Below are 26,469 nucleotides of genomic sequence, written 5' to 3' on the forward strand. Positions count from 1 at the left end.
GGCACCAAAAGGTAAGTTGGCACATTTGAAGTCAAGAAACTATCTAAACTACATATTTAAAGCTTACAAGACTTGCTTGTGGGTGGTGCCAAGTCCCTGTCCCAACCAACAGAGCATCTGGCAGAACCAGGGCCAAGCGACCTCTCTCTCTGAATACACTTTGCCCATTTTATCCCCTTCTCCCCCCACCTTAGTCCATGGTCTGTGCTGGACCAATCAAATTCTCCATAATTCTGCTGAAACACACAGCTGATTCAATCTGTCATTTCTCACAATCAGATGCTAGCCACCCAAACCCAGCTCATTCCTTAGATCTTCCTGGCTGTATCTTTCCTCTCTGGTGCCTTTTTATTCTTCCAGTTTGGCAGGGCACTGGCTCTGCAAGAACTTCAAAGTATTCACATCCCTGTGCTAGCAGTTGTTCCAAGCACAGCATTTCCTTTTCCCAAGCTTATAGGAAGACTCATTCTACTTCAAAACACTGCCCTTTCAATTTGCAACATTTTAGTAACTTAATTTCCCAACACTCATCCCTCCAAATGGTCCCACATCCCCTCTCTGTCACAGCTCAAGTGATTATACTATACAGTGAGTGTAAGTTCTTTAAGTTGAATAAGTGATCAGCTTTTCTGAAGAGTTCATAGTGCTATGGGCAAAATCAGCAAAAATGCTGATACACTTTTACCAGTGCAAGAATCAACTCACCCAAATGTGTAAGATAGGAGCTTCCTTTACCTCAGACACCTGCTCCTATGACACATTAGTGCTTGACAAAATCCAGTCAGGAGGTATAGCTTCTCAGAAGCAGTTAGTTGTTAAAAGTAAGTAGACTAACTCGAGCAGCACATCTAATAGAACAGTTGTGTACCAAGAATCATTTTTGTAAAAGCCAAAATTCCACTGGTCACCTAGCAAGAAGCAGGGAGGGCATTAGTTTCAATTCCAAGGCAACAGCGATGTTTCAAACCCTTCTGGAAGAATCCGTAATCTAGGTAAGAGGAGGAATACAGCTACCTCAACAGAAGTTCTCCAAAGCTGATGGCAAACCATCTAAATATTTAAACTTGAGATTATAGTCTGGGGTATGGAAAAATAAAAAAACACCTACACAAGTAGTTTTTGAATGTGTATTTTAAAAGATTTATAAGGAACAAAAATATATTGCCTCCTTAAAATTCTAGGGATAATTAGAAAGTTCAAAAGCCTCTGTTGTAACAGATCTGCAATTAGAAGGACAGACAGACAGAAGTGTATAGTTAAAACAATTCCCAATACAAAATTAGCTGAATTGTCAATTGGAGGTGAGTTAGCTATCCAATGAAGATCCAGGATAACCATTAACTCTTAGCTTGACTAAATCAATGATCTGAAGCTTAGTTACAGGTTCAAGCTGAGTTTGTGATCCCAAGCTCAGTGACTTAGTGACTAAGTACACTGATTTAAGAGGAATTTGCTTCTGAGCATGTTCAGGATTGGGAGTATTTGTCCCTATAAAGAAGCAGGTTAGTGCACATATTGGCAGAATGCAGCCAACACTTGGTGTTAATAGAAACAGTACACTTGTTTTACAACTCACCAACTTTACACTATTTACAACATCCCACCAAGTACAGCTGTGCAAACAAGGTCAAGCCAATTCACTTTAAGTGCCTCCTCAAAAGCATTTTCTGTAAACTAGGAACCTTTTTTAGAACAAAATGTGATTTACTTTTACAAAATGGAACTCCAATGCTCAGAATGTGCAATTTAGCCCTTAGACAGTTTGTTGTCCTTTCCATTCAGATTTACCAGGGAACATCTAATTTTCAACTGAAACAGTTCCATATTTATTCATCATAACGCAATGATAATAAAAACTTATCCACATCCATTCCCGCAGGAAAGGAAATTGGCAGCTTCTTCTGCTGGAAGAAAAAGAAAAGCTATTGTTAACACCAATAATGCAGTGTGTTAAGAAGTCCTCAACTACACAGCAGGATATTTCTATATAAAGATCAATACTGCGACCATGGCTGGGATGCAAAGAGCTACTCTAGGTGAGTCCTAGGGCTTAGGCATGCCTCATGGGATTTTTGGCTTTATTTGAACATCTGAGCCCCTCATCCTGTACCAAAACACTTGTTTAAAACTTGTTTACTGAGTTTAAAGATACACAGCACAAAGGACTTCTAAGTCAAGAAACATAAGTTCCATGCAGAACTAGCCATGCAGTTCTTTGGATTTACGGCTATGCCTCAAGTATAGAACAGTCTTTGTTTCATCTAAATACTGTAATTTAAAAAAATCTTAAAATAACATTTGCTATAATTTACTGCAAAATATGGACAAGAAAGGGCCTCTAATTAAATTGGAATGCACTAAATTAAATAGCCAAAGCCTCTTTTCCCAGATACAGCACAACCTATGAAGTTAACCAAGTCAAAGGGTGAAATTTACACTATTTACTGTAATAAGATATTAGAATTCTTTCTCATTTCTCTAAATATTGTTGACTCTCTAATTTGACATGGTCAAACACTGGTCATAGAATAGTGGGTTTAAATGGCCAACTGTTACCCATTATATTTTATTTATCTATTAAAAAAAATTATATCCTGCCTTTCTAAAAGAAATCAAAGTGGCTAACAAAAATTTTAAATTGATACATTCATAAAATAGAATAAAAATATGATTATTAAAACAATAAAACAACATGAAAGGGAAAGGTCAAGTTTGGCATACAATACAGCATGCAACTTGTTGCAAATGGTTAGGCTGGTGTGACAACATTTCACACTGTCAAACTTTCATATTTATTAAGTATAAAAACACGCAGGTCTGTTAACAAACACACACCAACAATACTAAAGCACTGGTGCGCTTTTTCAGAGCTGTTGCATGAGACAAATTCCATCTAGCTGATAATAGCTGTCAAGATCCCTTAGTCATGCTGCAGAATATGTTGGAAGAGCTCTTTCCCATTCAAGACAAATTAGTTAGTTTTGGGGATTAATGGCCAGTCTTCTTTCATGTGTAATTGCTGGGCTGCTACAGAAACAAATGTCCTGTTATTATAGTAAAATGAGGACTCTACTTACCTTTACTTTCTTCTTTTTCATTGGTATTGTAAAATTCTGAAGATCTTTTTTACTGGCAGTCCGGGAATTTTTCTCACACTCAACTAAGTCTTCCTGCTTTCTTTTTTTTGCTGCACTTCTTAAAGACCTAAACTGTTGCGTATTGTCTTTAAGAGGAGTAGCTGTACTAGTCCTTGCAATAGCTGCTCGTGAAAGTATCATCAATGTGTGAGCAGCCATGCTAACACTGTTTTCACTGCTTGTTTCACTCGCTGGACTGCAGGCCGGCAAGTCAGGAGTAGCAGGAGGGACCATAGTCCTTGGGGTCGTACTGTCTTCACTGTACCGTCTACACGTTGGAGTCTTTATTATATCAAAAGTATCATCCGAGTGTCTCTCCCCCGTTCCTGAAGGTGTACGTGGTACTGGCAAGTCCCCGCTCTCAGGCAGCTTACTAGCAGGGCTATTCCTCTGAATGTCATGTAGCATTTCCACAGCTTGTTTAGTTAACGGACTGGTCAAGCAATGGGTTTGGTTGGGAGATTTTGTTTGGTCTTTCTTTGGCTCCTTTGGAGACAAAGCTGAATTTTTGTTATTTGCATTAGACTGAAGTCCCTGTTTTTTAGTCAGTTCTTGTGCCAAGGAACTGTTCTTCTCATTATGAAGACTAATGTTTTGTTGGCTGTTGGACAGAGTTGCCACCTCTTGATTTGAGGCTTTTTTGTCAGTGTTCCTTTCTAATTCATTCTCTTTATTTGCGGTCTGCTTTCTTAACACATCGGATGCCAGTCCTGGACCTGAATTTTTCCTCTCAGACTGGGTTTCCTTCACAGCAGAATTTTTGCCGGTAAGATCAGGCTTGCATAGAATTCGAGGCAAGGTTCTCTCTCGCTCTCTTTTGTTGGACTGAATTTTAGCAGATGAAGGCACAGTGTTGGGAGAGCTCCTAGAGGGCAAGGACTTTTCATTCCTTTCCTTCTGCGATGCTGGAGTGCTTCCTACTGGAGTGGGCAGAGTGCTATCAAAACAGAGCACTCTTCTGTGGGTTTCATTTTGTTTGGAACTGGTAGTTGTCTTAACAGCAGCCGCCTCTTTCTTTTTCAAGTCAACACCAGCATTTCTGTCTGAATTTCCAATTCTGAAAGAAAAACAGCAAGGCATATTTGGCAGTCGAGTCATGCAATTTCTACAGTACTGCTCATTTTCAATTTTTTGTTTGGAACTGTTTTCAAAAAGGTGTTTCTCAGTGCTGTGAAGATGTCACACACATTAACCACATGTACTACCAGAACTGCTGATTTAAAAAGGACATCCCTGTTTTTTTTACAGGTTTTTAAACAGGTCAACTTTTAAATTACAGCAAAAGATAAGAGCATGAAAAAAGTGAAACAGAACCCAAACACACAACTTTGGCTTATTTATGGAAATAGCACCATTTTTCCTCTTTTACTGCTGTATTTTTTTTCTCTTCCACCCTTTCTCCAGCCATAAAAGGTTCTTCCCTATACTTGATCCTCACAACCACCATGTGAAGGACAATAGGCTGTAAGAGAGTGGCTGGCCAACCTCTCCCTCTAAACTTCATGAGCAAGTGAGGATTTGAGCCTGGGTTTCCCTGGTTAGTCTGACAATCTAACCACTACATTAGTCACTTTATCTTCATAAAGAAACATATAATATTTGCTGCATACTCAAAGATATATTTATTTTCGCTTGTAGCCATCAAGATCTCTTCATCAGCTCTTCATCAGTTATGTTAGAAGCAGGTTTGTCACTATTTTAAAATATTAAGTTCTTTCATCAACAGCTGGAAGGCAACAGATGCAATAAGGTTTCCACTCCCTGCCACTGTGAGCCAAAATCTCAGACTACTAGCAGCAAGCAATAAAACCATTGTGTCGTGGAGATGAAAAGGCATTCGGGTCAAATACCACTACCCTTTACATCAATTGTCCAAACAACTTGCATGGAGCAAATTATTAAGTGAACAAAGTGATCACACATTAACAAACAAGTCCCACAATTGCAACTGTTGAAAAAGTATCACTAACTGCAATAAGCTGGTTCATTCATTTCTCCATATGACTGCCTACCTGGGGATGTTGGGATCTGAGAAAAGTAATATCAAATAAAATAGCTCTTAGCTTACCTTTGCACTCGAGAACCAGGACGATTTACAGATTCAGATCCAACAGGCAGCAGTTTTCCTAAAATATTAGTATAAAAAAAACCATTAAAACACTGGTCCTTGTCAGTAACAGCACACAAATAAGTAATAATTTTGCTTCGTTTCATAAGGAAGAAAAAAAACTGAGCAGCTTCTTTGCAGTCTGCTTTCTAGTTTTAACTTGCAGAATTAAGGCGGAGTGTCAGGGTAAGAGGAAAATCGGTTAGGATGGATATACTATGAATGCATTCCTGTGAAGGAATACTTCTGAACTGGGCTCTGCATCTTGCCAACTTACCTGCATTTGACTTACTTCTTGGGATTCTCTGAGATTTGGGAGGGAGAGGTAGCTTAGGAACACCTCCACTACCCAAAGAAGTCTGTACAGGCATGTGCAGAATCTTGAAAAAGTGAAAGAAACACAGTGAAAATAGTGTTTAAGACTTTCCACCTCAAAGAAAGACACCACAGAGATCAAATAGTAGCAGTTTACCTGTCGGGAAGGATCTGAGAATGTATTTCCATTTTGTCCCATGATAGACACAGGAATCATTCCCACCATTCCTTGCAACACAGGCTGTACTGGAGACGCAATTATAATGGCTGAACCTAAAAATTAATGAATTTGTATAAGACTAATTGCTTTTAGCACTTATTCAAGGAGCCCTCAGAGATTAGTATCTCTACATCAAACTGGTGGGTTGCAACCCAACAGGAAAACAGGTAAAGGGCCATTTCCCACTCCCAGAAATAGGCAGTAACATGATAGCCATGATTGTGATGCTGCCAGGCAGATAAGGGGTTTTGTAACTTACCCAGGTGTCACTATGGCTCTCTGGATGGTCTGGGGAGCCTGTGAACCCCTCTGCAGCTCTCCCCAAGGCATGTAAATGTTGAAAAAAACCCACTTCCTGTTTCATGACAAATACCAGAAGTCCCCCCCCCCTTTTTCAACATTTCCAAGCTTCAGGAGGGCTGCAGAGGTCACAAGCCCCCCCAGACCCTTCAGAGAGCCATAGCAATGCCCAGAACCCGATTACAAAACCCCTTTCCTGCCCAGCAGCAGCACGACTGTGGTGATCACACACACGCCCCCACTCATGCAAAGACTTACAGGGTTCCCAAAGTTGAAGGACTTTGAGAACCACTGCTCTACACTAATGAACGAAGAAGAAAAAACAATCTGAGGGAATCCAACAGTGTTCTGCTGCTGAACTTAACCATGTAAGTCCTGGAAGTTATCCAGATGGATGAATGCCTAGGAACCATATATAAGCTCTCTAGGGGAAGAACAGAATATATATAAGTAAATTTATTGCCAATTACACTTTTGCTATGAAGCTGAGAGATCTAGTAAAGAAGAACAGTACAATACATAAATAGTAAATTACAGACAGCGGGTTTTGAAAGAGCATCTCAAAAAAGACATAGTGGAAATGGAAAAGGTGCAAAAGAGAGCGACTAAGATGATTACGAGGCTGGGGCACCTTCCTTATGAGGAAAGGCTACGGCGTTTGGGCCTCTTCAGCCTAGAAAAGAGACGCTTGAGGGGGGACATGATTGAGACATACAAAATTATGCAGGGAATGGACAGAGTGGATAGGGAGATGCTCTTTACACTCTCACATAATACCAGAACCAGGGGACATCCACTAAAATTGAGTGTTGGGCGGGTTAGGACAGACAAAAGAAAATATTTCTTTACTCAGCGTGTGGTCGGTCTGTGGAACTCCTTGCCACAGGATGTGGTGCTGGCGTCTAGCCTAGACGCCTTTAAAAGGGGATTGGACAAGTTTCTGGAGGAAAAATTCATTATGGGGTACAAGCCATGATGTGTATGAGCAACCTCCTGATTTTAGAAATGGGTTATGTCAGAATGCCAGATGTAGGGGAGGGCACCAGGATGAGGTCTCTTGTTATCTGGTGTGCTCCCTGGGGCATTTGGTGGGCCGCTGTGAGATACAGGAAGCTGGACTAGATGGGCCTATGGCCTGATCCAGTGGGGCTGTTCTTATGTTCTTAGCTAGCTCATATACAAGTAGCCTGGCCTTTTCTAGGTACACAGCTGTGCAGAAGAAAACCTGTCTTGTGGGTCCCTGGACACAGTTGTTGTTTTCTGACAGTGACTTGTATGACAAAGGAAAAAATAGTAGGAGGAAGCTCTGAAGTGAAACAGAGATGCACCTGGAACTTTGTGACAATGAAATGGATGAAATTCTTGTTTTGTCTAAGTTTGATGCATGCACTGGAATTCCTGGACAAGCAGGTCTCCTCATTTAATTCAGCTTCAAGAGGGACGCCTTTGTTTACCTCACCCAACAAACTATTGGTTCAGTGCTGCAGCTGAGACCTTGAGGTTGAGACTCTGAGCACAAATTCTACCAGGCAAAACCTTAGTCTATGAAAGGTGATAAGAAAAAAAACAACATGGAAAAGTTGCCAGGCAACTATCAGTCCGATTCCCTCTTCTTTCCAGACTATCCAATAGATCAGTGTTTCTTAAACTGTGGGTTGGGACCCACTAGATGGGTCACGAGACAATTTCAGGTAGGTCCCCATTCATTTCAATATTTTATTTTTCATATATTAGACTTGATGCTACCATGGCATGTGACTGTGTTTGGGGAAATGTTATACATCTGTACTTTTAAGAGACTACAATGTATATGATTTTAAAAATAATAGTCAATGGGACTTACTCCTGGGTAAGTGTGGGTAGGATTGCAGCCTAGGATTGTTAAAACTCTTCCTGCCTGATGATTTCACTTCCCATCATGACATGACATCACTTCTGGTGGGTCCTGAAAGATTCTCATTCTAAAAAGTGGGTCCCAGTGGTAAAAGTTTGAGAACCACTTAAGTAGATCGTATAAGGACAAGGCTAGTTATGATGCTGGAACAGTGAGATTCTGAAGCAGTGAGAAGCTCCAATCACCAAATTTTCTGAACAAGATCTTCTTGTTGAGTGTGTACATGCTCATGTATATACATAAGGGATTCTCAAACTTCCCGGTTTGTGTGGGGGGCAGACAAAAAGGCAGCTATGCAATTTCCAGGATATGCCACTGCAGGGGCAGGGGGACTTTTTTCTTACCTACTGCTGGCCTTGCGGGGGTGTGGGGAGCCCCGTGGAAACCTCTCAGTCACGATCACTATTTTCACTTTCTACAAGATGCAGGGAGCCCTGCAGAGGACTCCGTGGGGCTTTCCTTCCACAGCCCAGGGAGGCTGGGAGAAGGTAAGGAAGGTTAAGGAAAAAAGCCCCCCTGCCCCCACAGCAGTACGATCTTGGTATCATGTCGCTGCCTTCCCCTTTCCCCCTGCCTTTAAGGGGGAAGAGGCTGCGGCCCTCAGACTGCGGTGCTGCAGTGTCCCAGTTCGAGAACTACTGATATACATCATTCAGTGAAACAGGATTTGATTCTAAACATACACACAAACCAAGTTGTGTGTGCCAAGCAACCACTGATGTCAACATACGAGATTTGTCAATATGCTAAACTGATACGGAATCAAAGTTCAGAAATTCATGATACAACAAAGCTGGGTACAGCAATGGGATCTACCGTCAAATCACCCATGCTATCAACCTCACTACTTTTATGTAAAGCGTGAATTTTGACCATAAAGAAATAAATTTCTTCTTTTCAAATCAGTTGCTATAATTTTCTACTTAGCCATTAAAAGAGCACAGTAATGACTTTCATTAAAGCAACCATCACCCAGACCAGTAAAATTTCCATTAGAGTAGTAATTACAGTAGTTACCCTGTGAAAAGTTTGGAGACATTGGAGGGTTCATGGCAAACAAGTTGTTTGTTCTAGGAGGAGTCCTTAACTGTTGTGGTGCTGGAACCTGTGATGCAAGAGATGTAGAACTTCCAGGCAACATGACGAAATTGGATGGAGTGACATTTGTATTCAAAGTTGTTGGCTCAGTCACACATGTAGCAATATAGATGCTGTTGGGGTTGCCAAAAGATGTGCTGGTAGCTGGCATTAGTTGTATAAATCCCCCATCCTTGGCAACATTTGATGTCCCAGCAATGGATAGAACAGCACATTCTTCATTCTGTACATTTAGTGTACTCACAACAGACTCCTGAGGTCGGAGGACGAGCAAATTCTGTTCTACCAAAGCTGAATCCTCCGTTCTTTCAACCTCTTCTGAAGTTAAATGTCTCGATGGTCCTGCCACCTTGGCTGGTGATTTAGCTGGCGAAGATAATATTATAGTTGGCAAATTTTCTTCAGTAATGCTGGAAATGGCGTTGTTCAACTCAGCGTCTGATGAAATGAATGGGTCATCACTTATAATGATTTTCAGGGAAACTATATTGGAGGCATCTACATCTGAAGCTTGACTGCTAGCTGAAACACCTTCAGTTTTTTTGTTCCCACGACCTGATTCTCCCAATAGTTCTGGCAGAGAATGGCATATGGTGGGATTATTTTCCGATGTTTCTGTATGTCCCTCATTTTCAGAAGACAGAAATAAGCTATCAGTGTCACCTTTTGTAGAAGATGATCGTTCCTGCATTTCTATTTGTGTGATTTCAGAACCTTGAGATTTCTGGTTTGAGTCTTTTGAGCAAGATTCTAGGAGTGTAGGCTGATCATCTGAATGAGGACTATTAGAAGTATCTACAATTTCAAGTTGGACTTGTACAGCATCTGGATCAGAAGCATTCACCACAGTTGTTGTAGCAGATGCCGATTCTAATTTATCCTGTTCTTGACAATTAAAGTGATTATGACTGTTGTGGTTTTGCTGGCCAAGTAGAGAAAATACAGACAATGCTTCTGTTGTCTGCTCCAGATTTTTACTTGAATCTGCTGAATGGCTAGAGAGGGCTACATTCATCTTCTTATGTATCTCCCTCTCCGTCTGACTAGATCTCAGAGGAGAGAGCAATTTTACATTTGTCTTTTCCGGCAGCATATGATTTCGTAATGAGCAACACTCATCTGTACCAGAGAGGGAATTCTGTGGCATATCCAATTGATCAAAAGGCAAACTAGGTAAGTTCTGATCATCTTGACATAATAGGTCTTTATCTGTTCTACAGTCTCTTGCTGTTGTCTCTGGTTTGTTGTAAGATCCTATATTGTGTTCACTGAAGTCTGGGTCAGAGATTGGGTTTTGCTCAGATACTAAGCTAATTTTATGTTGCGTACTTTGGTTATCCACTCCTGTTTCAACCAAGTCACTTTCACTTCTCACTTTAGAGTCTGTTGTGAAATCTCCAGCTATTACATTTTGCGTTTTCAGATGTTCTTCTGAGGTTCCATCACTATCATGGCAATCAGTTACAACACAAGCTGACTCTTTTGAATGATCACTTGTGTAAGACAGAGTCTCTTGAGAATTATCACCTGCAACAAAACAACAGTGTTTTGTTTTGTTTTTTTCCAATAAAAGCACACACATTTCAAGTTAGCCCATGTCAGATGGACTCCTACTGTTCTGAACCCAAATTTCTTTCCTGCAGGATTTTTAGGCATGCTACACCTGCACCTTGGTACTCAGGATGGGGTGATCTACAGCTGTCCTATAATAATGTTACAAGATAAGTTATATTATTCCCGTAAATGGATTACAAAGGCACTGCAAGCAAAAAGTAAACATTTACGCTCGTTATCAAGTCACAATTTGCTCTGCTACTTCCTTTACTTCAACACCACTCAATATCTGAATGCTCTACCCTTCAAAAGAACCACCACCCCCACCCCCACCCCCGGAACAAAAAGCAAGGTTTCTCCATTTATCAGTTTAGGCTATATAAAGCATGACAATCCTGTTTTAGATTAAAAATGCAAGTTTCATAGAAATTCAAATTTCTGTCCAACCCAATAAATATTCACTTAGAAGAGGCTCCCTTCCTGTTAAGTGAACAATGGATTGCAGCCACAACAATTTAATAGGTACTCTAGTTTCAGTGGATACTGTAATCATAAGTTTCACAATAAGGTATAACAGTAAGGGTGCAATCCTAACCCCTGATGTCAGTGCTTTCCAGCACTGGCATAGCAGTGCCAGTGGGATGTGTACTGCATCCTGCAGTTGATTGTCACTCACGCAGGCCTCCTCAAAGTAAGAGAATGTTTGTTCCCTTACCTGGGAGCTGCATTGCCCTTATGTCAGTGCTGGAAAACACGGACATAACAGGTTAGGACTGTACCCTAAGTGTTCTAAGTCTTGAAATCATAAAGGAGCTCCATCAGTATCAAACAAAGCAATAACCAGAAAGCATTTGAGAAGTCCTTACTGATTTCTTTTGTGGCAATATAGCTTTCAAGTGCTTCTAGGTGTTGTTCTTCTTCCAAAATTGCATTCTCTACACTTCCATTCTGAGTTGGAATACCTTGAGAAGCATTTCTACTGCCCTTGGTTTTGCCTGTTTTAGAATCAAAACAAGAAAAAAAAATGTTGGAGATGCTGAAGCTTGATTTAAGATGCAAATGTTATGAAGGGAAGTGGTTCATTAAATGTTACTCAGTTGCTTTTCCTTAACTAGCAGAACTTTTTTTTCTTTACTACAACAAGCCTTCAAACACTTTGGTCAATTGAGCTTCTGGAAGGGTGGGGTATAAATGTTTTAAATAATTGAAATATGACAGAAACATACAACAATTTCTCCACCAACAGATAAGACATTCTTCCTACCTGGCACTGTGCAAACTCAAAATGAAAGATGAGAAGTGATTACCATACCACTAGGCAACCCTAAGGATAGGGGATGCTTCTACTGTACATCAGTCACAAAAAACTGACAGATGTTTCCAAGTGTTGTACTGATAGATATTATTTAGAATAATGTGAGGCCAAACTTGCAAAGTTTCTACAATCTGTTTACTAGTTATCAGAGGATGGGAATTATGCTGTTCCCCAGCTGATTTAATGGCAAGAACACCAGACTGAGGGCCCAATCCTATCAAATTTTCCACTGCCGGTGCAGCTGTGCCAATGGGGCATGCGCTGCATCCTGTGGTGGGGAGGCAGTCACAGAGGCCTCCTCAAGGTATGAGAACATTTGTTCCCTTATCTAGGGGCTGCATTGCAGCTACACCAGTGCTGGAAAGTTGTGTAAGATTCGGCCCTCAAGCATTTCTTAAAAAATGATTTTGGACAACGTCTAAAACATTAGAAAACACTGTTCTATTAATTTAAAAGGGAGACTATTATTGCCATCCATGTGCATACAACATATCTCACTGGAAAAGGTGAGATTTTAAGTTTGGCTCCTTCATTCCATAGTCTTTAGAACTTCCTACTATTAAGCTCATTACTTCCATTACTCCAGTACTCAGAGTGGGGGAGGGGGAAAATCATACCAAAATCAAACATGTCAAACACTCCTTGAAATGCTGGATCGGACTCTGTTTGCTCCAGAATCTCCTGGATGGCTTCTTCAGTCATGTGAATTTCACCCTGCTAAGCAGATGCATAAAAATAGTTAAGAAATGTTTAAAAGTATGATCAAGTCTCTCTAAACAATTGCATTTTGAAAGACAGCAATAGTGCCGTCTCAAAAAATGGGAAAGAATTCTTAAACAAAGCTCACCTTAATGATAGAAAATGAAAGAATACCATACACATTGCCAAGTCTGGAACTCATCCTGACTGGACTTGCACTGAGCATTGTTCAGATTGTTTCAAAGAAACAACACACACACTATGTATACAATTAGACTCACATCCAGTGCCATACTACCACATAGATGTAAACAACAAGTTCCCATCTATAAATATAGAACCTACCCCCCCGCCCCCCAAAAATCCTGTGTATAATCCAATTAAACCCTGTTGAGAGCAAGTCTTATCAAACAGAAGGCAAATTGCACAGGACTATAACTATGTTCCTGTACAGCTCCCAGTTTGTGTCAGTGAAAACTCCCAATTAACTATGTCCCTTGGTTACTTTAAAGCAGTCCCACAAATTTCTGACTCAGCAAGCAAAACACAGTCCACCACTCATATACTGTGACCTACCAATGCCTTGACAACCTCCATGCTTTTACAGTACCAGAGAGGTATATTTATTTACTTATTATTTATTTGTTGAATTTATATCCCGCCTTTCCACTCCAGAAAGGGGCACTCATGGTGGCTATACGGAGCCTCAGGTGGGTGACCATCACCAATTCCACATGCTTGGCCTTTTAAGCTGAAACAGGCCTCTCCTCGGCAGCCAATGAATAATGGTAGAGCAGTGGTTCCCAAAGTGGTGGGTCATAACTCACCACAGGAATTGGAAGCAGGGCATTTCCCCTTAAAGGGAGTGGCCCTGCTTTGATGGCAATAATGTCATTATAATGGCGTTCCCCAAATAAAAATTCCTGTCTGAAACTCTGAGAAATTGTTGCCCGTCTCTGTTGACAATACTAACCTAGATGGATCAATGTTCTAATTCTGTATAAGGCAGCTTCGCATGACCCTATAAAGCCAACAGTCACCATTGCCACCTCCACCTCCTGGTGCCTTTTTTAAGTTGACCTGTGCCCTTCCCCTTGCACAGAAGAACATCCTCTGTGAGGAAGAGAAGCCAAAGATGGAATACCCTTTGCTTTTGAATTCTATTAATACGTGGGGAAAAAATCCTGTCTGTCATAAGGGGAGGGAAAAGACAAGATATAAATACTTAAAATAAGTAATGAATAAACTGTGCTACATATGTGGGCCATAAGTTGTGCAGGACTGTTCAGTGATTCATGCCAATATAGCCTAACAGTTTGGAGTATTTGCTTTCTTAAATACACATAGGAAGCTCAGCAGTCAATATACCTTTTTTGCAGGTCTAGGTATTAGATCTCGGAAACTTACCTGAAGACCAAAGAATTCATCAATTGAAGACTCTTGTATTGCAGGGCCACTGTCCACCTGCTTTGTGGTCTGTGAAATATTGCCATCACTGGAAAACAGTATTATAAGTATTTAGATTTCAGAAATAATTTAGAGATTTGAAATAGGAGGCTTCAAGTGAGATCTGTTACCTGCCCAAGAATTTGTTAATATTTTCAGCCAGCTTCTCCTGAAGACATTTGTTGCTCAGAATTTTCTCTCTGGCATTTTCAATAATCAATTGCTAGAAAACAAATTTGAGGTAGCCCAAATTATACTTATTTTTATCAAATTACTAAAAAGGAAACATCAATTCTAGCAGCACAGTCACCCCCCGCCCCCAATATCCTTACCTTATTTTCTACAGTAATTCTTATTTGGTAATGTAAGAATGAAACTTAGCCATTATTGCAAATGTTGCCAGCTGTTCCCTAAAAGCAAGTTGTCTGCAGGATATTATCTTTCCATGTGGCCAAGTGGTTTTTTCTTTAAACAGTGGCTGGGGGGAGGGGCAAAATGTACTTGTGGCAAGAGTTGGGGCTAAAAGACTTTGCCTCTCCCATGATTCTGAACCCAATGGTGCCCTCACAACATGCTATTTTACATAGGAAAAAAAGCTCTATTTGATCTATCTGAAAATCAATGGAAGCTTTTATTTCTATGTAAAGCATCACACAAGTGGGATTGGAACCACAGTGGTGAAAAAGTCCTAAAACTCTCCCACTTCAAACACCACATTTTCACCCTGGTTTGAGCTTTTCAATCTTTTAAAAGAAAAACAAAACCACAGGGCCATGTTATGCATTTTAACCAATGTCTGACCTTTAGTAACTATGTAGCAATACAGTAACTAGATGGTCAAGTGAGCTCTGTAAAATGCTAGAGAGAACTTATCATTCGGTTATGTTCTTGTCATGTATTTGATGCATGTTTACGACACACGTACGATAGACATACATTTGACACACACATTTTCTTCATACTGATAACAGTCCTCCTGTTAAGGACTGAATTTGTTAGGCTGTCTAAAGACCCAATCCTATCCAACATTCCAGCACCGGTGTAGCCGCAATGCAAGCCCAATATAAGGGAACAAATGTTCCCATACCTTGAGAAGGCCTCTGTGACTGCCTCCCCCCCCCATTGCAGGATGGAGCACATACCCCATTAGCACAGCTGCACCAGCACTGGAAAATTGGATAAGATTGGGCCCTAAAATGTCACCCCAAATGCAAAAAAGGATTCGCTTTGAAGGGTTTTTTTTAAAATTAACAGTTATTTCTTGGTAATACACAAAACTGGAGAGTAGAAGTGAGAAAAAAAATATTGTCATGTTCTTTGTTATTGTTAACAGACACCTTTCAAAAAACTTACAGGAAGGTTGCCATCTATAAGTTCTTGTGTCTCATTTTCTTCTTCCATGGGCGAGTTTTCTTCTTCCACTGTTAGAGAATCTTGTAAACAACTGTTGGAAGACTGTGGCCCAGATGATACAGTACTTTTTTTCTTCTGGGAGTCACTTAAATATTTCAAAAATTAAAAAGAACTGAGAGACATGACAAAAGTAAAGCGGACAACACTCTTAGCACAAGAACTTAATGGTCTATAAATCACGGGTGTCAAACTCATTTCATACACAGGGCCGAACAGCATTCATGATGCCTGCTGAGGGCCAAAAGTGATGTCATTAGACAGGAAGTGATGTCATTAAATAGGTCCTGAACAAAAATAAGCACTTTTTCTCACTTGGGAACTCATTAGTTGCTAATTTCAGAACAGAAAATAAAATTTTCTGTTATAATGAAATATAATGAAATTATATTTCAGATATGGGAGAGCTCAATTTTCAAGTGGGGTACCCTTTCAGGAGTAACACCTCAGCACGGCTCAGCAGCTGAGCGCCTGAGGGTCACATAAAAAGCTTCCACGGGCCGCATTTGGCTCCCAGGTCTTATGTTTGACACCCCTGGTCTATATCATTCATCTAACTATGCGTACTCTCACCCCAAGAAATCCACTATATTTTAGTGTTTCAAAAGATATGAAGGATTGTCAGCTTGCGTGGGAGGAAACTGGAGGCCAGAATGTGATACCAGATCATAAAAGGATCCATCTGAAATGTTGTAGTTCTTGAAAGACAGAACGTTCTTCAATTGTAAAAATCCCTATAGGGATTTAGTATAGCCTACCTGTGTAAACCACCTTGAAATAAAGTCTGAGGAGAAATCTGACAACCATGAAAGGTGGTATATAAATACCTGTATTATTAATATTACTCTTAAAGCTAGAAACGCTTGATGGCATTTGTCATATAACTTAGTAGAGCACATTCTAAAATACAGAGTTGGGGACAAAAGTGGGAAGTGACTTTGCCTGAATTCACACATAAGGCAATGGAAAGTGAGGCAAAATCAATCCAGGGAGATACAAAGAGGATCAGATACCCTCCCATGTCATTCAATTTCTTCACTTCAATATACAGCTGATGTTGCACAAAAGATGCTGAACTGTAAATACATGAGACAGATAAACTACAAAGGAATATTAGCTGTGAACTAACATTTACCTTTTTCGTTTTCCAGGAGACATCACACTTGAGTGAAGCTTCCGTTCTTGGAGTATAGGAACTGAGGTGAGAGAATTTCCTGCTTTAAAAAAAAAGATGAGTGATAAAAGCTTACCAAGAATTAAGATTTGTAAGAACAACAATGGTTTCTGATGACTGCAGAAAAGACAACCAAAAGGCCTATATCCTGGACTCCCCCCTCACCCCCAAAATTTTTCTTTCTTTAAGCAATAACTGAACATATATTAAGGGCCTTTTTAGTGTTATGAGGATTCAAAGCCTGTTCTCATGAAAACTGGATTCTGAAGTAGCTTCCAGATTCAGTGCTAGAAAGCCTATCCCATTACTGGTATTCACCTGCAGCTATGTGGGTTTTTAAGCATTTGCTCTATCTGCCAACATTCATAAATTAAATGTAAAGGATCATAACTTACTGTTATGGTTTTCTTGAACTTGGGTGAGGAGTGCAGATGATGAACTTGATTTTGTCTGAGCCAAACTTGGAAATATAATTGGTTTAAGAATAACCTGTGTAGCTGTCATTGGAGTAGAATTCAATTGTACTGGCTGATGGGTTACAGATAATGACCCTGAACTTGAGGAGGCTGACTGAAGACATTTCTGCTTTTTCATATCTGCAATTGTACTTCTTGTGCGGCCTAAAAGAAGATTCAAAATAAAATAAGAGCCTACTAAGTTTCTTATAGTGCAATCTACTATGTGCAATCTATGTAGAGCTACTCAAAAGTAAGCCCATTGACTTCAATGGAGCTTACTCCCAGGTAAGTGTGTATAACACAGCTGCCTTATGCCAGATCCTTACTACTTTGAGACTTAATTATGGAGCTGAAGCATAATCAATTGCTTCTTCGCATTATATTATTTGATTTAATTCTTCTGACTCTAATATAGTTACAATAGTATTCCTAATAAAATTACGTGTTAGAGACAACCAATTGCCAAGCTGAATTGACATCACTGTGGAATCACAAACAAGCTTCAGAGGTACTGACATGCTAGGAAAGAAGAGTTTGCCCACATTCCAGAACTCTGGAGTCCGATGACTAATTTAAACACGCAGAAATAGCATAAGACACACATAGCTGTCCTGAATCAAGTTCAGGACAACTATTGCATCTCCTTCCTACACCTTCTGAACTTATATAGTGACAAGTTGAACATGCCAATCTGCATGATGTAAGGTGGGTAAAATCCAATATTAAAGTCATTACGGAGAGATGACTAGCTGGGGCTGTGGAACTCTAATCTTTTAAGGCTGCTAGAATGTGCCTTCTTGTCTAAATGCTATGGATATCTGTATTATAAAGTCCACTGTTGAGCAGTTGTTCTGGAAATGTATCAGGTCCAATGTCACATTAAGGTTGCAATCCTGAGCATATGAAGCATATGTAAGCTTCACTGAAATCAATGGAATTTATTTTCAAGTAAATGTGGTTCACATAAGACTGCAAGAGATTTGAGGAGCAAGGTCAGAGCACACAAAATCCAGTTATGTTTTGATACATACTTCTTTGATGAGCAGAAAATCCACTTGAGTTCTCCATGCTCCTGCAAAAATGAAGTTATCAGAATACAGCACTCTACAGGTGAAGAATATTTGGCTTCAAAGGCAATAGTTAAATGACAGCCGCATAATGGGGAAAAAATATAAAAATAAAACATTAATGGCAATCTGAAATTTTGTTATGAATTAGATGCCTTTAGAAAGAGAAAATCATTTTGATATACCATTCCAGTAACAACAGATATTGCAAGATATGCAATTAGCATTAATTTTATTTTGATGCATTATAAAATATACAAAGTGAGGTTTGCAGAAGAATTGCAGCTAAAACTTCACTAACTGGGAACATATAAATAAATAATATATATTTAGGAAATTTTGGTGTTTTTTTAATTGCATAGTCACTTCTCTCTCTAGCATTTATCTATCTGGTTGTCCTGATCTAATAAATTTTCAAAAGGACCAATTTTTCAAGAACAAGTAATTTAGGGAAATCAATGAATGGCAATAAATGCCAATGATGAGTAGGTCACCCTACTCACTGCTAAAGAGCAGATAACCCTAACCTCTATATCAGTGGTTCACAAACTGGTGGTTGAGGAAAACAGGAAGTAGCTTTAGATAAGGGCTTTGTAAACAAGCTGCAGAGGAGATCAGAGGCGGCTGCGAGCCTCCAGGAGCCTGCAGGAGGCCAGTGCTGGCCCCCAGGTAAATATAACAACAACAACAACAACAACAACGTATTTATATACCTATTTCTGGTCATCGGATTACTCTTCTGACTTTATTCAAGGCAGTTTACATAGGCAGGCGTTTCTAAATCCCTCAAGGGGATTTTTACAATCATAAAGGTTCTCTCTTTCAAGAACCAACAACATTTCAGAATGGATCTTCCTGGTTTGGTCTCACTTCTGGCCTTCAGTTCTCCCATGCAGGCTGACAAACAGCTCCATCTCTCACATGGAGGGCAGCCAAGACGCTTCTTGCTCACACCAAGAGCAGGTGGAATCACTCAGCTGGGCTTGTCAGCTGCTTCAAGGTCTCGCCATTCTCAGCCATTCAGAGAGCTGCTGGTGTCCTCGAACTGGTGACCTTCTGATGTTATCTTTGGGCTAACGGAGGCTCTACCTTCTAGACCAGACCTCCTGCCCTAAATATAAAATCCCTTGGCAGTGGCAGTGCTGCAATCTCTGCAGCACTGTTGCTGCCCCCCTCTATATGGAGACAATGTAGACACAATCCCAGACTAATATTACTGTCAAAACTTTATGGTCAAGATTGATTACCTGATCTGTGACAGTGTGTAATCCAACTTCTTCCACAATGACGACATTATAGCTGGAACGTCATTTGTTACTTCTTTAAAAAAAGTAAACAGAAAAACATGTCAAACTATTAAAAGCGATTTTGATTGGAAGTCTGTGAACCACCTGAAAAGACTATATAATCAAGACACTAAAAATTTAATGGAACAATTATTGCTCCTTATACTATAAATCACTTGAGAAATACATTTACTTGCAAAATGTCCCATTGATTTCAATGTGGTTCACTTCCTAGTATTTGTAATCACGTTTGTGTTATAAATGTCTAGTGCATATACTAAATTCCTTACATTTAAACTTTCTTTTATTTAAATTAGGTTTATAAAGTCAAGTTATGGTTTACTACTATATCATAATTGAAAAGCAAAATTTAAAAGGATATGATTAATTTGTGCTATGACAGAAACAGATGAAAAATCCAGATAGTCAATAGTGCTTAATTTAAATAAATGTATTTATTTTAAAACATTTTAGCCCTTCTTTTTCCTGCAAGACAAGAGATACCCAACACAGCTTACAAAGAACAAATGAAAATACTTGCATCATAAAACCCAGGATTAAAATAAAAATAATACATAGGAAAACAGAACAGAACAGAAAAGTCTTTAGATGGTGCCAGAAAGCCAAGGGAGATAGAGTCAATGAAGTACTACAGTCAGGGTCCAATCCTATGTTCCCCATCTGCCCCATAGTAAAGCAGCAGCAAAATGACTGTCGCTGTATCCTGCAGGCAGGAGGTGCAGCTGGAAGTGTTGTCAGGATAAGGAAAAATCAACTCTCTTACTCTGTGTAGTGCCCCAACAGCCCCATGGGTCTACTCAGATCAGCACCAGTGAAATCGCTGCTTGGAAGGGAGAGGCACCAGCGGAGTGTGCGCTGAATCTCTGTGTTGCTCTGACAAGCACTGGTAACACAGAGATTCAGCGCACACTCCGCTGGTGCCTCTCCCTTCCAAGCAGCCACAACATGCCTTATGGCACGTTTGCAATGGCTGTTGCCTGGGTGGAAAATCAGGCTGGCAGTTGGATCTAAGTATCCTGTTTCATTCAGTTGTGACTTGGGCAGACAGCACCACAGCCCAACACTCACTGCATATACTTGTACATAAGTCAAAAAATTTATGCCTAAAAAGTAACCCTAATACATTGTTGCTTTATACATGGGTCAATGCAGTGAGGGGGGCTGATGCGTCTGGGAACTTAGCAGCTGTCTGGTGAAGTGAGCTGGCTTTGGTTGAAAAGTAGGACACGGGGGTGGAGAACAAAAGGAGTAATTTTACATATCAGTAATTACAGTATTCAGAGGTAGCCATTTTAGCTTCTCCAAACAGGAAGAGAAGTGAAGGCATTTATGGGAACTGTAGTCTGTATCAGTGTTGCTACTATGGAAGCGTAACACTGTACTCCTCACAAAACCGAAAACTTTCATAAGCCCCTTCATCTCCCTTCTTGTCTGTTCTTGTTGCTTGTCTCGCTGCTGTGAACTGAATTGCACACTCCCAGTTGTGTGTTATATGTAGAGTCTCTGGTTTAACACACCAGGCACCTAAAAGAAGGATTTGATTAATGGTTCTAGTGCTATGTTGTTTATGGTGTACTTACTCTGACAGCATTTACAAAAAGGTTGTGAAGAGCAGAATTTTAAAAGTTAATGAATAAAATTGTATCTTAGGATCTTTTACTATATTTTTAATAAATTAAGAGACTGTACAGTTCATAGGTAAGAATTACAATTAGGTTATTTTTCAGGACCTGGCCCCAGGTAAAATCAGAAATAGACACCCCCCTAGGTTTAACCCCTGACTTATCTGAGGGTCATATAAAATTCCAAGATTTTGATTCAAAGCCTGCCCTCGACTTATCTGTGAGGTCAGCTTATGGGAGAGTCTCTGCGGTGCTTATTTTTGTTGTCCCATTTAAACTACCCTTCATAACAAAGGACCCAAGGTGACTAACAACAGTATCAATACAATGAAACAACAAACAGCGGCACCAACAAAAAAATTATAAAAGCAAAGATAGAACAGAAAAAAGGTCTTAATACCAACCCAGAATGCTGGCCAGAAGGAAGCAGTTCACAAGTCAACATAAAGGGAGATGCATAACTGAGGCACTACCACAGAGAATGCATCCCCCCTTGTTGCCTCCAACCAAGCCTTGGCTAATCATGGTACAAGCGGAAGGGCCCTCCTCCAAATGACCTCAGGGGCCAGGTTGCTTTTTATGGGAGGAGGCAGTCTTTCAAATATACCAGTCCTAAGCTGTGAAGGGCTTTAGAACAAGTTCTACATGAAATCTAATTGTATGCGATGAAGAACTTAGTTTACAGTCAAAATAGTCAAAAGCTAGAATTCACATCCATGATTTGAATCTTCCAGTCCCATCACTGGTGCTTACCTTTTGATTTCATTGCTACGTACTCATTCAGTATGGTGATTAAGTTTTTTCCAAAGAGAGACTGAAGAAAAAGAGAACAGTATTAAACTACAGAACCCTTAGCAACAACAGACTACAAACATTTGGCTCCTCAGAAGCATACTGGCTACAGAACCCACAATGCATTTGAAATTTAAAAAACACATTTTTATGGAGAACTCAATAGTCACCATGAAGTAAGGGAAAAATAACAGACGTGGAACTAAGAAACTGTAAATGGCAGGAGAAAATGACTAACAGACCAATCCTGAGCTGCCTGGGGTGCGTGGCTGTGACGGCGCCAAAAATGGCTGCCGCCACATCCTCCGCACTCAAGGCAGCTGCCGGCAGCACCTTGGGAGAAGGGGATTTTTGTCCCCTTCCCCTGGGTAAGCGCAGTAGCCCCACAATGGGGCTACTCAATTCACCGCCAACCCAAAGGTCAGCGATGAATCAAGTGCCTTCATGTTGGGCAGTGAGCCCAACACGGAGGCTTTGGATCCGGTGGAGTAAAGCTCCACTTGTCCCGCCTCCCCAGAACACCTCCTCCTTGCCCTCTGCTTGCCTCCCCCAGAATGCCACCTCCCTCAATGCCCCCGCTCACCTTTCCACTGCTTGGCGGTCCGTGCAACTGCCAAGTAGCGGAGGTTGGGCTCCCGCCCAGCAGTAGCCTGGCACTGGGCTGCCATCGGTGTTCAGTCGGTGGTTTGGTCCACAAACATGCCTTATGGCACATTTGCAACAGTACATGCTGGCAGAGAGCTGGTGTGCCGAGCCCACAATTGGGCTCTGAGTGGTGTTCTGTGAACTTTTGTGAAAGAAAATTTCTTGTAGTATGGAGCCACAATGTATTGGTGTTTCATTACACCAGGGGTGCCCAAACCCCGGCCCAGGGGCCACTTGTGGCCCTTGGGGACTCCCAGTCTGGCCCGCAGGGAGCAGCCAGTCTCCAGTGAGCCTCTGGCCCTCTGGAGACATGCTGGAGCCCATGCTGGCCTAACACAACTGCTCTCAGCGTGAGGGCGACTGTTCAATCTCTTGTGTGAGCTATGGGACAAGGGCTCCCTCCACTGCCTGCTGCTTTACACCTGTGATGCGGCAGCGGCAGTGAAGGAAAGGACGCCCTTGCTTTGTTCAAGGTCTTTTATATGCCTTGAGCTATTGCAAGATCTTCATTCATTCATATAAGTTCCATCTCTAAAATATTCATTTATGCAAACTTATGTAAATTTATTCAAATTTGAAACGTAAATTAATTATTTTCCCCCGGCCCCTGACACAGTGTCAGAGAGATGATGTGGCCCTCCTGCCAAAAAGTTTGGACACCCCTGCATTACACTATGAGAAATACGATGACTAAAGAAGATACAGGCTGTAGCATATAAACTGAAGAGTCTTATTAAAAGGTTTGAAAAAGAGCTTGTGCAGATGGAAGAACTTCTTAGCATTTTGGAAACGATGTGACAGTTTTACCAATCATCACTAAAGCGAAGTCAGAACCAGCTCTTGCACAAAAGGAGGCTTTCTACTAGCAGACAGGTACTATAGATGCCTGCTGGGTTCCTTCAATCAACCATTAAAATCAAATTCTAATATATTAGACTTAGGGCGCAATCCTAAACCCTTATGTCAGTGCTTTCCAGCACTGGCATAGTGGTGCCAATGGGACATGTGCTGCATCCTGCAGTTGGGTGTCACTCACACAGGCCTCCTCAAAATAAGGGAATGTTTGTTCCCTTACCTCAGAGCTGCGTTGCTCTTATGTCAGTCCTGGAAAGCACTGAAATGAGGGGTTAGGATTGTGCCCTTACTTGAAGAATATATTGGCATACAAGGGCTTATGAAAAACAAAACATTTCTCCTAAATATGAACTTACCAACAAACAAGCTGGAATGAAGCCTTCCCCTGTACAGTGCTCTGCATATTCTCTTAAATCTGAGCTTTCCAATATAAAAGCTTGGCAGGTGGCTAAAAGCTTTTCTTGCTGTAAATATCCTGCAATATATACACACACAAAGTTTTTGTCAGCTGAGTGCTCTGCGCATCAATGTGATCAAGCAGAAAAGCTAAAGCGATAGTACAATGAAATACCACATTTACTCCAAATAAAAGAAAACAAAGGATTTTTTGGTATTATTTTCATAACTGCTACTTCTTGAAATGCGTTCTATCTATATGAAAACCGATTTGCCACAAAAGGAGCCATGGAACAGCACCGCTTCTACAGAAAGTTCTCCTGAAGGTTACTACAAAAAAATAAATATATAAATAGCCAGAAGTGCTTTATGAAGAAAATAGACATCATGCTAGAACCTCAGAATGTTAAATAACTAATTATGGAACAGCATGAAAATGTAATCCATAGTGAGAAGAGCACAAAAGCTACTATCAGATGTAATGTTAAACCAGAAATAAACGATGGCTTAGCACTTAGGAGCATCCAAAATGGAGGTCAATGATCAATAATGATCAATGTCACTGGGCCGGGATGGCATCCACCCAAGAGTTATAAAGGAATTGAAGAATGAAGTTGCTGATCTCTTGACTAAAATATGCAACTTGTCCCTCAAAACAGCCACGGTGCCAGAGGATTGGAGGACAGCAATCTTTAAAAAGGGAAAGGGGGGGGGGGACCAGGGAAACTATAGGATATAAAAAAGGATTTAGAGGAAATGGAAAAGGTACAAAAGAGAGCAACCAAAATGATTACTAGGCTGGGGCACCTCCTTTATGAGAAAAGGCTACAGTGTTTGGGGTTCTTCAGCCTAGAAAAAGAGGCGTCTGTGGGGAGACATGACTGAGGGTGCAATCCTAACCCCTTATGTCAGTGCTTTCCAGCACTGGCATAGTGGTGCCAATGGGACTTGTGCTGCATCCTGCAGTTGGGTGTCACTCACAGAGGCCTCCTCAAAGTAAGGGAATGTTTGCATTGCCCTTATGTCAGTGCTGGAAAGCACTGACATGAGGGGTTAGGATTGCGCCCTAAGGATTACTGGGCTGGGGCACCTTCCTTATGAGGAAAGGCTACAGCGTTTGGCATGCTTCAGCCCAGAAAAGAGACGCCTGAGGGGGGACATGACTGAGACATACAAAATTATACATGGTTGTAAAGAGTGGATACAGAGACGCTCTTTTCCCTCTCACACAACACCAGAACCAGGGGACAGCCACTCACATTGAGTGTTGGGAGAGTCAGGACAGACACAAGAAAATATTCCTTTACTCAGCATGTGGTTGGTTTGTGGAACTCCTAAACAGGATGAGGTGACGGCATCTGGCCTGGTTACTTTTAAAAGGGGACTGGACAGACTTCTAGAGGAAAAGTCCATTTTGGGTTTCAAGCTCTGATGGGCAGGAGAGGAGGCGTAACTGGAGGGGGGGTGGGGCACTCAGCCTGGCAGGGAGGCACATTGCCCCCCCGCCAGAAATGGCTCCAAAGGGAGGGGCCGCTCACCCACCTCCCTGCCAGGCTGAGTGCCCCGCCCCCCTCCAGCTACACCACCGGACAGGAGTGACCTCCTGGTTTCGGAAGGAGGCTGTCTCTGAATGCTAGCGTGCAAGCAGCCTGTGGAACTCCTTGCCACAGGATGTGGCAATGGCACCTGGCCTGGCTTTAGCAGGCTACCTCAGATTACCAGGTGCGAGAGAGGGCGCCAGGGTGCAGGTCTGTGGTGGCCCCATGTGCTCCCTGAGGCAGCTGGTGGGTCATTGGGACATGCAGGAGGCTGGACTGGACATGCCTTTGGTCTGACCCAATGGGGCCCCTCCTATGCAGTTAGCCTGCGGGACTCCCCGCCACAGGGTGTGGGTGACCTCTGGCCTGGACAGCAGGTCTCTTCCCATGCAGCAGCCTGTGGAACTCCCTGCTACAAGAGGCGGGCTGGCCTGAGGAGGCTGCTGCCCTCGCCCAGGGGAGCCCTCTCAGGGAGGCAGGGAGAAAAGCGCGCTTACCCAGCACCAGGCGGGCGACGTCGGAGGGCAGCAGCATGGTGGGCGAGGGCGGCTCCCAACAGGGCGCGCGCCCCTCCCCCGCCTTCTCGAACGAGCGACCCCAGAAAGGCGCCTAAACCTCTCCACTGAGGCGCAGCAGTACGCCTTCGCCCCGCCCACCCACTTCCGGCAGCGGGACTGGCAACAATCAACTCCGCTCGCTTCCGGTGTGGCCGGGGGAGGAGCGGGAGGGCGCGGGGCGGGGCGAAAGGCGTCCAATGGGCTTCTCGCTCGCCTCACGCGCGGATGCTCCTCCTCCCCCCCGAAAGCCCGCGTAGTCGGCGCCTGAGAGCCTGGCTCGGACCGGTTGCGGCGCGTGAGTGACGTCGCGCGGACCCTGTTGGCTTCGCAGGCGTCCTTCAGGTCCGTCGGTCCCTCCTGGCACGAGTCTCGCTCCGCAGCCCGTTCCCGCCTCTCCCGCGGCCCCTCTCCGCCAGCTGCTCCTCATGCCCGGCCCTCTTCGCTCTTCAACAGGGCTCGCCCAGGTCGGTCTGGTCCGGGAGGGAGCGAGTGTGTGATTGGCTTGTGGAATTCCTTGCCACTGGGTGGGGGGCTGGGGCTCATATGAGTAGCAGAAGAAGCAG

General features: G+C 42.0%; 1 protein-coding gene across 3 annotated transcripts; it reads right to left on the reverse strand.

Moving 5' to 3' along the window:
* Window positions 1-1,082: 1,082 nt before the first annotated feature.
* On the reverse strand, window positions 1,083-25,963 carry NPAT (nuclear protein, coactivator of histone transcription). Of its 3 annotated transcripts, XM_066622379.1 has the most exons (18): window positions 25,847-25,963; window positions 23,772-23,890; window positions 21,877-21,937; window positions 19,442-19,514; window positions 18,159-18,199; window positions 17,065-17,289; window positions 16,631-16,712; window positions 15,439-15,583; window positions 14,217-14,308; window positions 14,047-14,134; window positions 12,558-12,657; window positions 11,492-11,620; window positions 8,991-10,598; window positions 5,717-5,832; window positions 5,522-5,624; window positions 5,206-5,263; window positions 3,078-4,194; window positions 1,083-1,904 (listed from the first exon to the last, which is right to left on the reverse strand). In XM_066622379.1, exons 1-18 carry the CDS (start codon window positions 25,881-25,883, stop codon window positions 1,827-1,829), a joined length of 4,272 nt encoding a protein of 1,423 aa, XP_066478476.1. In that variant the 5' UTR covers window positions 25,884-25,963; the 3' UTR covers window positions 1,083-1,826. The 3 variants fall into 3 exon arrangements, with proteins under 3 accessions (XP_066478476.1, XP_066478474.1, XP_066478475.1); XM_066622377.1 differs by lacking the exons at window positions 17,065-17,289; window positions 18,159-18,199; window positions 19,442-19,514; ... (1 more) ...; window positions 23,772-23,890; window positions 25,847-25,963 and having other exon boundaries at window positions 12,558-12,654; window positions 16,631-16,704; XM_066622378.1 differs by lacking the exons at window positions 17,065-17,289; window positions 18,159-18,199; window positions 19,442-19,514; ... (1 more) ...; window positions 23,772-23,890; window positions 25,847-25,963 and having other exon boundaries at window positions 1,083-1,901; window positions 16,631-16,704.
* Window positions 25,964-26,469: the final 506 nt, after the last annotated feature.

Source organism: Tiliqua scincoides, chromosome 3, assembly GCF_035046505.1.
Source record: "Tiliqua scincoides isolate rTilSci1 chromosome 3, rTilSci1.hap2, whole genome shotgun sequence".
Taxonomy (NCBI): domain Eukaryota; kingdom Metazoa; phylum Chordata; class Lepidosauria; order Squamata; family Scincidae; genus Tiliqua; species Tiliqua scincoides.

What these genes read in the sequence shown, in the direction of transcription:
- NPAT (XM_066622379.1), bottom strand. Translation starts at nt 25,883, where the DNA reads ATGCTGCTGCCCTCCGACGTCGCCCGCCTGGTGCTGG. An exon ending in TACACACTGTCACAGATCAG is followed by an intron (nt 18,200 to 19,441) that starts GTAATCAATCTT and finishes TCATTTTTGCAG; the next exon opens with GAGCATGGAGAACTCAAGTG. An exon ending in GTTTGACATGTTTGATTTTG is followed by an intron (nt 11,621 to 12,557) that starts GTATGATTTTCC and finishes ATTCTAAAACAG; the next exon opens with GCAAAACCAAGGGCAGTAGA.